We start from the raw sequence: 12,791 nt of genomic DNA, 5'->3' as shown, positions 1-12,791 counted from the left end.
TATTTTATTAATAATTAAAGTGACCAGCGAGCGCCCCAGGTTTTATGGGAATTGGCGCTTACTCTACTTTGATAATTTTGTTAATAATTAAAGTGACTAGTAAGCGCCTCAGGTTGTGTGGGGATTGGCGCTTGTTCTACTTAATTAATTTTGTCAATAATTAAAGTGACCAGTAAGCGCCCTGGGTTATGTGGGGATTGGCTTTTGTGTTATTTTTTTACTTATTTTATTAATAATTAAAGCGACCAGAAAGCGCCCCAGGTTTTATGGGGATTGGCACTTGTGTTATTTTATTAATAATTAAAGCGACCAGTAGGCGTCCCGGGTGGTGTGGGGATTGGCTTTTGTGTTATTTTTTTACTTATTTTATTAATAATTAAAGCGACCAGAAAGTGCCCCAGGTTTTATGGGGATTGGCGCTTACTCTACTTTGATAATTTTGTTAATAATTAAAGTGACTAGTAAGCGCCTCAGGTTGTGTGGGAATTGGCGCTTGTTCTACTTAATTAATTTTGTCAATAATTAAAGTGACCAGTAAGCGCCCCAGGTTTTATGGGGATTGGCGCTTGTGTTATTTTATTTGATATATTCATTAACAAAGTGACCAGTAAGCGCCCCGGGTTGTGTGGGGATTGGCGATTGCTCTACTTTATTAATTTTGTCAATAATTAAAGTGACTAGTAAGCGCCCCAAGTTTTATGGGGATTGGCGCTTACTCTACTTTGATAATTTTGTTAATAATTAAAGTGACCAGTAAGCGCCCCGGGTTGTGTGGGGATTGGCGCTTGTGTTATTTTATTAATAATTAAAGTGACTAGTAAGCGCCTCAGGTTGTGTGGGGATTGGCGCTTGTGTTATTTTATTTGATATATTCATTAACAAAGTGACCAGTAAGCGCCCCGGGTTGTGTGGGGATTGGCGCTTGCTCTACTTTATTAATTTTCTTAATAATTAAAGTGACCAGTAAGCGCCCCGGGTTGTGTGGGGATTGGCGCTTGTGTTATTTTATTAATAATTAAAGCGACCAGTAGGCGTCCCGGGTGGTGTGGGGATTGGCTTTTGTGTTATTTTTTTACTTATTTTATTAATAATTAAAGCGACCAGAAAGTGCCCCAGGTTTTATGGATTTGGCGCTTACTCTACTTTGATAATTTTGTTAATAATTAAAGTGACTAGTAAGCGCCTCAGGTTGTGTGGGAATTGGCGCTTGTTCTACTTAATTAATTTTGTCAATAATTAAAGTGACCAGTAAGCGCCCCAGGTTTTATGGGGATTGGCGCTTGTGTTATTTTATTTGATATATTCATTAACAAAGTGACCAGTAAGCGCCCCGGGTTGTGTGGGGATTGGCGATTGCTCTACTTTATTAATTTTGTCAATAATTAAAGTGACTAGTAAGCGCCCCAAGTTTTATGGGGATTGGCGCTTACTCTACTTTGATAATTTTGTTAATAATTAAAGTGACCAGTAAGCGCCCCGGGTTGTGTGGGGATTGGCGCTTGTGTTATTTTATTAATAATTAAAGTGACTAGTAAGCGCCTCAGGTTGTGTGGGGATTGGCGCTTGTGTTATTTTATTTGATATATTCATTAACAAAGTGACCAGTAAGCGCCCCGGGTTGTGTGGGGATTGGCGCTTGCTCTACTTTATTAATTTTCTTAATAATTAAAGTGACCAGTAAGCGCCCCGGGTTGTGTGGGGATTGGCGCTTGTGTTATTTTATTAATAATTAAAGCGACCAGTAGGCGTCCCGGGTGGTGTGGGGATTGGCACTTGTGTTATTTTATTTGATATATTCATTAACAAAGTGATCAGAAAGCGCCCCGGGTTGTGTGGGGATTGGCGCTTGCTCTACTTTATTAATTTTCTTAATAATTAAAGTGACCAGTAAGCGCCCCGGGTTGTGTGGGGATTGGCGCTTGTGTTATTTTATTAATAATTAAAGCGACCAGTAGGCGTCCCGGGTGGTGTGGGGATTGGCACTTGTGTTATTTTATTTGATATATTCATTAACAAAGTGATCAGAAAGCGCCCCGGGTTGTGTGGGGATTGGCGCTTGCTCTACTTTATTAATTTTCTTAATAATTAAAGTGACCAGTAAGCGCCCCGGGTTGTGTGGGGATTGGCGCTTGTGTTATTTTATTAATAATTAAAGCGACCAGTAGGCGTCCCGGGTGGTGTGGGGATTGGCACTTGTGTTATTTTATTTGATATATTCATTAACAAAGTGATCAGAAAGCGCCCCGGGTTGTGTGGGGATTGGCGCTTGCTCTACTTTATTAATTTTCTTAATAATTAAAGTGACCAGTAAGCGCCCCGGGTTGTGTGGGGATTGGCGCTTGCTCTACTTTATTAATTTTCTTAATAATTAAAGTGACCAGTAAGCGCCCCGGGTTGTGTGGGGATTGGCGCTTGCTCTACTTTATTAATTTTCTTAATAATTAAAGTGACCAGTAAGCGCCCCGGGTTGTGTGGGGATTGGCGCTTGCGTTATTGTTTAATTTATTTTATTAATTATTAATGCTCGTGATACTGCGTATGGGCGCGTTGGGTTATTGGGTTAAATAGCTTAGGATTAATTGATCAAGTTATGGTGTATGGAATGTTGTCGAGTTATCTGAGGTTTTGCGTCTTGCTCCATATAGCCAATTTGAATTTCCCCCCAAGTTCGGTAGCCACTTTTGGGAGCGCTGCTACCGACTGCTTCCCTCTGCTGCATACCGGTGCGGCATCGGCATCGGCCCTGTGCAACTGCTCTCACTCTCGACTGGCTATACTAAGTACCTGTGTTTGTACTCTTGGTTGTTGCTGACAGTCGCAACGAAAGAGAAAGAAAGTAGAAATCTGACCTTTCGTGCTGGGCGGTCGAAAAACTGTGAATCCTTCCGTACCACTATTGCTGTTGGTGCCAACAATAAACAGATTCATACGTATGAACGTTCTGGTTCATAATAAATGGCCAGTTTTCTGATGAGTGATAATTTCCACTAACAGAATAATTATTTTTACCACGGTATCGATGGTGTTAGCAGAATAAATTTCTTCAATTGCTAAGGCTATTCTATTACTAATTCATTGATCTATTTTACAATATATCATTCGTAATAATTAATTAATGTACTCATAAATTTATTAGGAACCCAGGAAAAGAGATATAAAAGAATTATAAATCAGTTACTTAAAAATAGATGCATACATACGTATGGAATTATAGATACAAACTTTAAAGTGTGGGTTGATGACAACATAGTTGTTCAAAAAACAGTATGAGTTTTTTTTTTTCATTTATTCATAGTCATTTACAAATTTTAAGCCCTACTTATTTTTAAGTCTTTTGTCTTCAATTGTCTCTTTTGGACTGATTACTTTACGTATCTATTTAATCGTTGGTCAAGATTTCTGTAACACCAATCTTGGAATGTACATATTATATAAGTTAACTATTTATTGGAACTATAAAGTTAAAGGGCTGTGCTTCCATAAGTTGGTAGTAAAAGGTCCAGAGTATTTTAATTTTGTAAATATGGTAGATTTTATAAGCCATATAAGATAAGTAGAATAATTATTTACTTGTGGAGGTCGATTTTTGGATGAAAGATAGATTGTAAACTTGCCGCAAGTAGCATAAATAATGTCAACTATTTATCGTCTACTTACAAGATTATTTGCGGCTGGTTTATATATGATTAAATGGCTCTACTGGAAATAGCAATAATTATTTGGATCAGCGCCATCTAGCGGTCTTTATTTTTTGGCCAAAAGTGGCTCCTAAAATTCTCAATCAGAGCATTCAGGATTAGAGCCATTTAGTCAATTATAAACCAGCCGCAACTCATGATGGAGCTATAAAATGAAAAAATAACGATACGTGTGTTTTAGGCGGCAAGTTAACAATCTATTTTTTACTAAAAAATCGACCTCCTAAGTGCTCATACTTTTGAAGATAAATTTTCGAGCATAAAATGGATTGTTAACTCCATTTTATGCTCGAAAATTTATCTTTAAAAGTACGAGTACATAGGAGGTCGATTTTTTAGTAGAAAATAGATTGTTAACTTGCCGCCTAAAACACACGTATCGTTATTTTTTCATTTTATAGCTCCATCATGAGTTGCGGCTGGTTTATAATTGACTAAATGGCTCTAATCCTGAATGCTCTGATTGAGAATTTTAGGAGCTACTTTTGGCCAAAAAATAATGACCGCTAGATGGCGCTGATCCAAATAATTATTGCTATTTCCAGTAGAGCCATTTAATCATATATAAACCAGCCGCAAATAATCTTATAAATAGACGATAAATAGTTGACATTTTTAATGCTACATGCGGCAAGTTTACAATATGTCTTTTACCTGTAAATGGACCCTGAAAAGTATAAATATTCCACTTATCTTATACGGCTTATAAAATCTACCATATTTACAAAATTAAAATACTTTAGACCTTTTATCATTAACTCGCGGAAGCACAGCCCTTTAACTTTCTAGTTTAAATAAACAGCTAACTTATATAATATGTACATGCCAAGATTTGTGTTACAGAAATCTTGAACAACGATTAAATAGATATGTAAAGTAATCAGTCCAAAAGAGACAATTGAAGACAAAAGGCTTAAAAAAGAAGCACAGTCACTCAAAGAGTCTCCTAAAAATGAAGCATTGGATCTCATTAAATAAAAAATACAATTACTACAAAGAAGTAAATTTGAAGTATTATAAATAAACAAAGAACCCAACCTTCTCTGATTAAGTGAGATCCAATGCTCTCCTGATCTGATTCCTTTCACGCATGCAATCTTGCAAGCTAGCTTTCAAGCCTGCACGCACGATGTCGTTACCGGGCTTCCGTAGATTCCTGATGTGCTCTCGCTCTGGTCTGTCTGGTGCTCTCACAATGTCACACATATACACATATATGCATACAGTCCCACATTTTATTGTAGGATAGGTAACCTATCCTTAACCAATTGTAAACAACAACAATTTATAAATTAATTAATGTCGGTGTGAAAATGGTTCTACGTTAATTTTAAGTTAATATAATCAACGTATCGTGTTACCTTAGTCTATTTAATTAATAATTTATGTCAAGTAAAAACATTGTGTTATTTATTACGGATAAAATCCAAAGATGCAGAGAGAAGAGAAACAGTTGGAGTCCGCCCTAGAGGCCATAATAATGAGGGTTAATGACTTAAAAACGGCAATTGCTTCAATGATAATTAAATTGGAGTGTGAATACGAGACTCTGAACTGGCCAAATTTTCTTGATAACTTTGCCATCATATCTGGTCACGTAAGGAAATCATTTCATCCCACAACTTATTATCTTTCTGGATTTTTTTTGTACTTGCTTAATCTTTTTTACAGCTCACAAGCCTTTCTAAGATTCTTAGTCACGACAAGGCTCTAAACTTGAAACATTATACAGTGCTCCCGTTACATCTTAGTCCTGAAAAGGATGAAGAATTGATGAGGTTAACAGAGAATCGAATATCAACTTTTGCACATGATTTAGTGCCAGACTACTTGAGAACTAAACCCGACCCTCAAGTTGAGCAAAAATTGTTGACTTATGAGGCAAAAGTCAATACTCTAAACTTTGACCAAGCTAATGTAAGTATATTTTTTATTATTTTTTGTGATGAGTACATCAAATTTGACACATGACACATGCAATAGATATAAATGATTCTTTCAATTATGTGTCACAACTATTCAATGTATAACTCATTTTTTACTAACAACAAAATCAGCCATGTTTATGAAAAAAAATCTAAATTCACAATAATTGTAATTGATACACAAATTTATAATAAAAATAATTATTTTCTCTTTGTATATGCTAACTAAAACTACAACTAGGAATTTAATGTAAGCTACTACAAATACAGTTAGAATTAATTGTTGTCTTTTGCTCCATTTGCTAATAAATAGCCATAAAATTTTGAGTTTCATTCTTTTGTTTACCAGCTTGCAATTATGTTTTACTAGTGTTGTTGATTTATTAGCAATTGGAACAAACATAGTTATAATTACTGCAGTTATATTAACAGCGTCCCTTTCGAATTCCAGAAACAGGTACAACAGTATAATAAAGTTTTAGGTATGGTTATTGATGCTATAAATAAAAACAGGGAAGAAATGGAAAATGAAACTAAAAGTAGAACAACACAGATGCAGACTAGTAGTTCTGCTGATACACATGCATTGATCAATGCAGTTTGCAATGGCAAAGGATTAAAGGTAAAATACATAAAAACTTAATTTTTATTTAAGGAAATATCTCAATTTCTTATGTGCCAATCATTATTTTTAGTCTGATGTTCAAATGGTCCAGTCCGGTGTGAATCCAGTCACGAATAATATGCTTGTTGGAAGACTAGCTGGACAATCGCAAACGCCTGGACAAGGACCCATGGGTAATCAACTAATATATTTAAAAGTACTTTTATCTCATTTTGCCCTTATGCATCTAAAAATTTACTACGTTTTATTTCAGTAGGACAAATGAGTAAGGCTCCAAGTGCTATCAAAACAAATATCAAGGCTGCATCACAAATTCATCCTTATGGTCGATAACATAATGTTGTTACTTTATTTATACTTGTATATGTAAAATAAATACTAGTTTTATTATTTATCACGCTACGTATCAAAGCTTTCGCTTTTTGTTTGAAATTATAGCATAACATCTAGGTGATAGAGATCCATTCATGGTTGGTACAATATCAGCTTCAAAATTATGCTCCCTTAAGTAATGCAATCTGTCAAACAAAACCAAAGATTCTGCGGCATGTTGTAAAAGTAACTGTAAGCCAGTGTACACTTCTATACTTTCTTGTTTCTCTAAATTATTTTTCCACAGTATTATCAAACTGTTTTTCGTTGTATCATCCCAAGGAACAGAATGTGTCATGTGTACATCACAATCTTTTTGCTTTTCAAATGTGTAACGTTGCATACAGTCTTTCAAGTAAGTCTCGAAGTCGATACATTGAGATTTTCGGGTAGCCTTCCTGACAAGCTTCTTTATTTGCAGGTCATCTGAAAAATAATATTCCCGTTATGATAAAACTATAATCAACGTGCTTTAAATGATGCTTACTTTCGACAGCATATAATTCAAGAACTGCTCTTGCAAGAACATGGAATGAATGTTCGTTGTGTGCCTTTTTTGAAAGTCCGAACCACCTGTCTGACGTTTCTTGACAAGCTAATCGCATAAATGGTCTCCTCAAAAATTCTCCAACATCTACATTTAAAATCTTTACAGTGTTCTCCAAAGTCTTTGACAAAGGAAAATAATTAAAATATTCTTTATCACTACATTCCAAATCAACCTGTTTGAGACTTAATTTATGATAACAACATGAAATTAAAACCAGCAGCTTAGTCTTTTCCATTTTTAAGTATATGTTTGACATGTGCACACTGAGATCGCTACAAGCGTGTAAGCCAATCAAACACATACTTTCGATCTCTCCAAACTCTCGGTTAACAATGAATTCAATGCACTCTGAAGAATCCTTAGATATCGTACAGCAAACGTATTTAACTGCCGAAAGGGAATCGGGAAAAATATTTTTCTGTCTGACCTTAGCTGCTTCTACGTTTTTTACACTCGATTCTAAACCTAATACTTGGTATCCATACAAATGGTTGAGTAGTTGACAAATGTACCCCTGCAATTATTTTATTAAATAGTTTTTTCATTAGAGTCGATTAACTCTCGCGAAAAAATTTAAATGAAATATTTTTTATTTTTCAATTTGATTTTTTGAGATTTCTTACCAGACCGCAGCCAAGATCGACTACAAATGATATTTCTTGCTGTTGACATTTTTCATGGACTAAGCGTGCCAAATAAAATATTTCGTGTTGCTTTTTTAAACTTAGCTTTTTGAGGAACAATTCAGGCAATGAGATCGACGATAACGAAATGTTAGATGTTGGTAATTTATGAAAACTGCGACAACTTTCAACAAAATTGAGCAAAGATCTTGGCCACTTTTCCTAGAGAAAACAAAAAAAATGTGATTACCAAAACACACAATTTAATTACATTGATAAATATTCTTTACGCACTTGTGTCTTAAATTCAGTGACAAAATCATTCAAATCTTTGTTATCTATGTCTTTTAAGGCTTCTAACCAATCGGCGGGTAACGAGTCTAACGAACCTCTACACAGTATTTTAGTAACAGGCATATTGTAGAGCCATTGAAACTCTTTGAAAAACAATATCGCTTCTTTGAAGTACTGAATTTCATCCATTCCATCCATTCTGCAATCATAACAACACAGTTCTTTTGTTGGAATAATCAAAAACAATGAAAAAAAAAAATCCTTCGAAAGGTTTTGGTGAGTTGTAAATGACAAATAAAATAACAAGAAATTCGAAAACATAAAAGCTAGATTTATTTAAAAAAAAGAATAATAATACTTTTTACACGTTTCATGAAAGCTTCGCTTAACATTGTACACTTAGGACACCTGAAATTTTTTATAGCGCAATTTCGCGAATAAACCAACAACATCGGTAACAAAAGTTTGTTTAGGGACAAAGTAATAATATCGTTAAATCGCTTGCGCCTGGCACTGCTCCTCCTGCTCCAAGATCTCCCAATTTTCCGAGCTCCTCGACTTCAAATCGGCATTCCGAGGACCGATCAAAGCTCTGCCAATCTTCACGTTCTTCGCGTCCGGACTCAAGTACCTCTTGGCCACGTCGAGCAGCTGTTCCCCGTTAACTGCCCTCAGTCGCTCCCTGAGGCTCTGCACGTCGTCAAAGCTCAAATCATTGAAAAACCTGTTCATGCCTCGGTTGCCCGGTGCCACCGGGGCATCGAGTTTCTGGAATATCTGCAGCTTGGCCTCGACGAGCTTCTCCTCGGTGATGTCGGTCTTGGCCAAAAAGTCCCAGGTCCCGTCGAAAATGTCGAGCGTGCGTGTGGAGCCCGGGTCTCGGTACGAGTAAAAGTAGAACGTGCCGTCCGCTCCCAACGTCGAGCCTCCGCCATAAGCACCTCCCTTTTCTCGTATCTCGGGGTGCAGGTAGCTCGACGATATCAGTTTCGAGAGTACTTGAAGCGGCGCGTGATCCGGATGGCTGTACGGCACAGTCGAGACGACTTTCGATGCGTAATTCACGGCGTAGGGGAGTACGTGGTGCACAGCTTTGTTCGTCATCTCCGTGGGCGCGCAGCTCGTGAAAATTCGGTCCTGCTGGCCGTCGACATTATCCAACGCATCGTAAAATAACTCCAGATTCTTGAGGATGTCGTTCATCGACTCGCCGGTCGAGTTGATGGCCGATCTCAGACTCGGATTCGTTAGGACTTGTTTGGCGATCTCTTGCACTTGCTCGAGCACCAGAGACAAGTCCTTCATCTGGGCTATATGTTTTATTCTATTGACAAATTCCATGCCTGAGAGGTTCTCCTTGTACCTTCCAATGGGCGATACGAGACTGGCAGCCGAGCTCATGGAGTACAGGTGGCCCGAATTCGCTATGCGGTTGGTCACGTCTGCCGCCGCCATCTTCACCAGGGTCTCGAACCTCTGGAGATCGGTGAGCTCGACTCTGTTAAACAGCTCCTCCCATAGTTTCCACATTTCTTCGGCATTGTGCTCGAGACAGTAGGAGTTGATGGCGATACCTTCTTCGTACCTGTTGTTGTCCACCTTGTGCTCCATCGCGTGATTCGAGAATGACAGTCCACCAGTTTTTAGCTGCATCAGTTTGTCCCAGTCGCGGTAATCGTATCTTTGGGTGCCCATTTTCGTTACCACGTCGTTAAAAATCGGTAGTACGTTCTTTAAATCTGGTGACAGGTGTTGCGTGTTTATGAGGCCACGATAGTAGCACACGCCGTTTGTGGGCTGTACTGCCACTTGCACGGGTACATTGCAAACTTGAGTGTCGACTAAATCGTATCGATCGACGTCTTCCTTGAGATCTTCGATTTTGAGACCTGGTAGGGAGTCAACGTTTTCTTCTTTCTGTTGATCGATTAGCAGGGCTTGGCCATTTTTAAAGATTCCATCTAGCTGCTCTGGAGTTAGATTTTTCAGTTTAGACTCCAGCAGAGCGTTTTCAGCTTCAACGAGTTGCTTCTCGAAATTTTGACTGGGTGACATGGTCATGGTGAGCTTGTGACTGTTATTCAATAAGTACTTTTCAATCAAAGAACTCAAGTATTTTGGATCTCTTTGGATTCTATCTTTAAAATTTTGAATGGCTTTGTTGATCTTGAGCGAATCCATAATGTCGGCATCGTGATTCCACAGTGGCATGACATTGTACAGCAAATTCAAGCCAAAGTTTGACGTTTGATGTTTCACTTGCAGCTCGATGCGATGGAGGACGGCTTCTATATGATCCTTCTGAAATCCATCTTCAATTACTTTAGCAACAGTTTCGTTATATATCCTTTCAACCTTTTCAAAATCACACTCTTGGACACCTTGCAAGCTCACTATGAATATGGTATCCTTGACTTGTGATTCATATCCAGTCATTGGGCCAAAACCAGTGCCAATATTGGTGTCTACCAAACTTTTGTAAAACGCAGAATTAGGCCCATCCAATAATAACTGGGCCAAAATATAGACGTCATAGCCTTCTTGAATATTGGTGATGTCGTTACAGAGACTAGCTATTGCTATAGCATTCTGTCTATTTGAATCAGCTATCAGTGGATCAGGTCTGCACAAAATGTGCTCTTTTTTAGGTGCACTCCACCTACTTTCTGAAGGTACTTTTGTCTTTGAAGTATTAATTTTATCAGCTAAAAATAAATAGTTATCATTGATGAACTTCAAATGATCTTTCAGTGGGAAATTGCCATAAGAATAAAATCTAGCATTGGATGGATGATAGTGTGTAGCATGAAAATGGACCAGATCTTCGTAGTTCAATTTGGGAATTTCCAGGGGATCACCACCAGATATTACACCATACGTGTGACTGGGTAATAGTGAATTCAACAATCGTGTGACAAAGATGTTTTGATTGCTATTGAAAACTCCCTTCATCTCGTTGTATACGACCCCCTTAAATATTATAGGAGACTTTTTATCATTTGGATCTGTATGTTCCATTCTCCAACCTTCTTGGAAAAAGTCAAGTTCCCGTAGTTGTGGTCTGAAAACACTGTCCAAATAAACCGACTGTAAATTTCTAAAATCTCGTAGATTTTGCGTTGAGAAAGGGTAAAAGGTGTAATCAGGCGCAGTCATGGCATTCATAAATGTTGCCAGAGACCTCCTCAACATTTTGAAAAAAGGGTCTCGACATGGATATCTGTCGCTCCCGCAGAGAGCCATATGTTCGAGTATATGAGGTAAGCCTGTGGAATCCATCGGAGTCGTTCTAAAGCCAATTGAGAACACATTGTTGCTGTCGTCACGATCAAGATGCAAGTATTGGGCTCCGGTGTTCAAATGAGTCAATTTTATTGCTGTCAAGTACATCTCCTTGATCGGAGTGATCTGATCAACTATGAACCCACTGAGGACTTGTCCTTCCTTCAAATCAATTGAACTGCTACTCTTGATACCATTATCTTTCAGAGAAGTTTGAATGTTTGACGCAATACTAGAAGTGCCAAATTTAGACTTGTTTATTAGTCCAAGGCTTTTGAGCCATGTACTTTTTCTCAGTAATGGTTGATAAAACATCCTTGCTGATTCTGGTTACCTGGAATATACATGAAATGACCTTGTTATTGTTTAAAAAGTGCAGCAAAAAACATTATGGTTAAAATTATCAATCACATCAAAACAAAACTGTTGTTTTCTTCTGTTGAAATTAAGTTGATGAGTAAGTAAATTTTGTACTACGAAAAATTCGTTGTAAAAATGATAAAATGATCAATAATTATAATTACATCACTTACCAACTTGAAATAAAAATACTAGACACAAACATTTTTTGAAGTAAAAACATTGATTTTGGGGGTTATGAAAATTCAACTTGATAATTTTACTATTCGCAATTAAAAAAATTAGATAACAAATAATAATGGTTACCTAGGTCTCAAATTGGTTTTCATGAGATAGTTAAAACTTTTTTGACATCCCTAGATTACAGCTATGTGTAAAATATTACTGAACAAAACGTAAAACAAATGTTGCCGCCGGGAAAAATATGCATTCACACAATAAAAAGCAGACGATGCCCGCACATCACAACACACACACGCATACTTGGCGAGAGGGGGGAAAGGCGGCAAATTCGAATTTTGAATTGTTTAAGGACCATTACAATTTATTTGGCCGCGTATAGCTTCTTCCTGTGCTCGTTTTGTTAAATTAAATTATCTATCATATTCAGGTGCAGAGTAAAAAAATGTGTGATAGATATTAACAACTTAAATTATTCATGATGTAATTGTTTAGGTATAGTCGAATACCTAAACCTATAAACGGCCAAGATAGCCGGACAAAAAATGTTAAAATAAATAAGTACCTATATATACCAACGAACACGTTTCTTGGTCCCTTTCCGTCCGGGGGTTACTTACGGATGTGGTGTTAAAAAAAAATTCTCTGATCTAAGAAATGAAGTGGTCAAAAATAGAAAGTATAACTTGAAATTGTTGAGCATAATAATTGTTAGTAGATTAATAAGTAATCAGGTACAATGACTGAAGATGAAGTTTAACAAGTGTATGTAGCTGGAGAGAGAGAGAGGAAGAGAGGATGTGACGACGACACAAGGGGCGATCGGCGATTGGGGATTGGGGTTTGTAGGGTGGTGGGCGCGCGCACGCGTGTACGGGTGGG

General features: G+C 37.4%; 3 protein-coding genes across 6 annotated transcripts; 1 reads left to right on the top strand and 2 right to left on the bottom strand.

Annotated features, from left to right (window-relative positions):
• Positions 1-4,936: 4,936 nt before the first annotated feature.
• Positions 4,937-6,650, top strand: MED8 (mediator complex subunit 8). Of its 3 annotated transcripts, XM_089597848.1 has the most exons (6): positions 4,937-5,295; positions 5,370-5,615; positions 5,865-5,873; positions 6,075-6,245; positions 6,319-6,421; positions 6,502-6,650. In XM_089597848.1, the coding sequence occupies exons 1-6, from the start codon at positions 5,131-5,133 to the stop codon at positions 6,579-6,581; spliced, it is 774 nt and encodes a 257-aa protein (XP_089453974.1). In that variant the 5' UTR covers positions 4,937-5,130; the 3' UTR covers positions 6,582-6,650. The 3 variants fall into 3 exon arrangements, with proteins under 3 accessions (XP_089453974.1, XP_089453973.1, XP_089453972.1); XM_089597847.1 differs by lacking the exon at positions 5,865-5,873 and having other exon boundaries at positions 6,505-6,650; XM_089597846.1 differs by lacking the exon at positions 5,865-5,873.
• LOC106644828 (methyltransferase-like protein 25B) lies at positions 6,566-12,642 on the bottom strand. The gene is made up of 5 exons (XM_089597845.1): positions 12,475-12,642; positions 8,088-8,286; positions 7,794-8,015; positions 7,108-7,684; positions 6,566-7,046 (listed from the first exon to the last, which is right to left on the bottom strand). The coding sequence occupies exons 2-5, from the start codon at positions 8,283-8,285 to the stop codon at positions 6,655-6,657; spliced, it is 1,389 nt and encodes a 462-aa protein (XP_089453971.1). The 5' UTR covers position 8,286; positions 12,475-12,642; the 3' UTR covers positions 6,566-6,654.
• On the bottom strand, positions 8,398-12,140 carry LOC106644820 (presequence protease, mitochondrial). Of its 2 annotated transcripts, none has more exons than XM_023391327.2 (2): positions 11,903-12,140; positions 8,398-11,703 (listed from the first exon to the last, which is right to left on the bottom strand). In XM_023391327.2, exon 2 carries the CDS (start codon positions 11,682-11,684, stop codon positions 8,580-8,582), a length of 3,105 nt encoding a protein of 1,034 aa, XP_023247095.2. In that variant the 5' UTR covers positions 11,685-11,703; positions 11,903-12,140; the 3' UTR covers positions 8,398-8,579. The 2 variants fall into 2 exon arrangements, with proteins under 2 accessions (XP_023247095.2, XP_014215981.2); XM_014360495.2 differs by having other exon boundaries at positions 12,036-12,140.
• Positions 12,643-12,791: the final 149 nt, after the last annotated feature.

Source organism: Copidosoma floridanum, unplaced genomic scaffold, assembly GCF_036245765.1.
Source record: "Copidosoma floridanum isolate Cflo_tuat_1 unplaced genomic scaffold, Cflo_Japanese_pri ptg000040l, whole genome shotgun sequence".
NCBI lineage: Eukaryota > Metazoa > Arthropoda > Insecta > Hymenoptera > Encyrtidae > Copidosoma > Copidosoma floridanum.
This window is presented reverse-complemented; position numbering and strand designations above follow the sequence as displayed.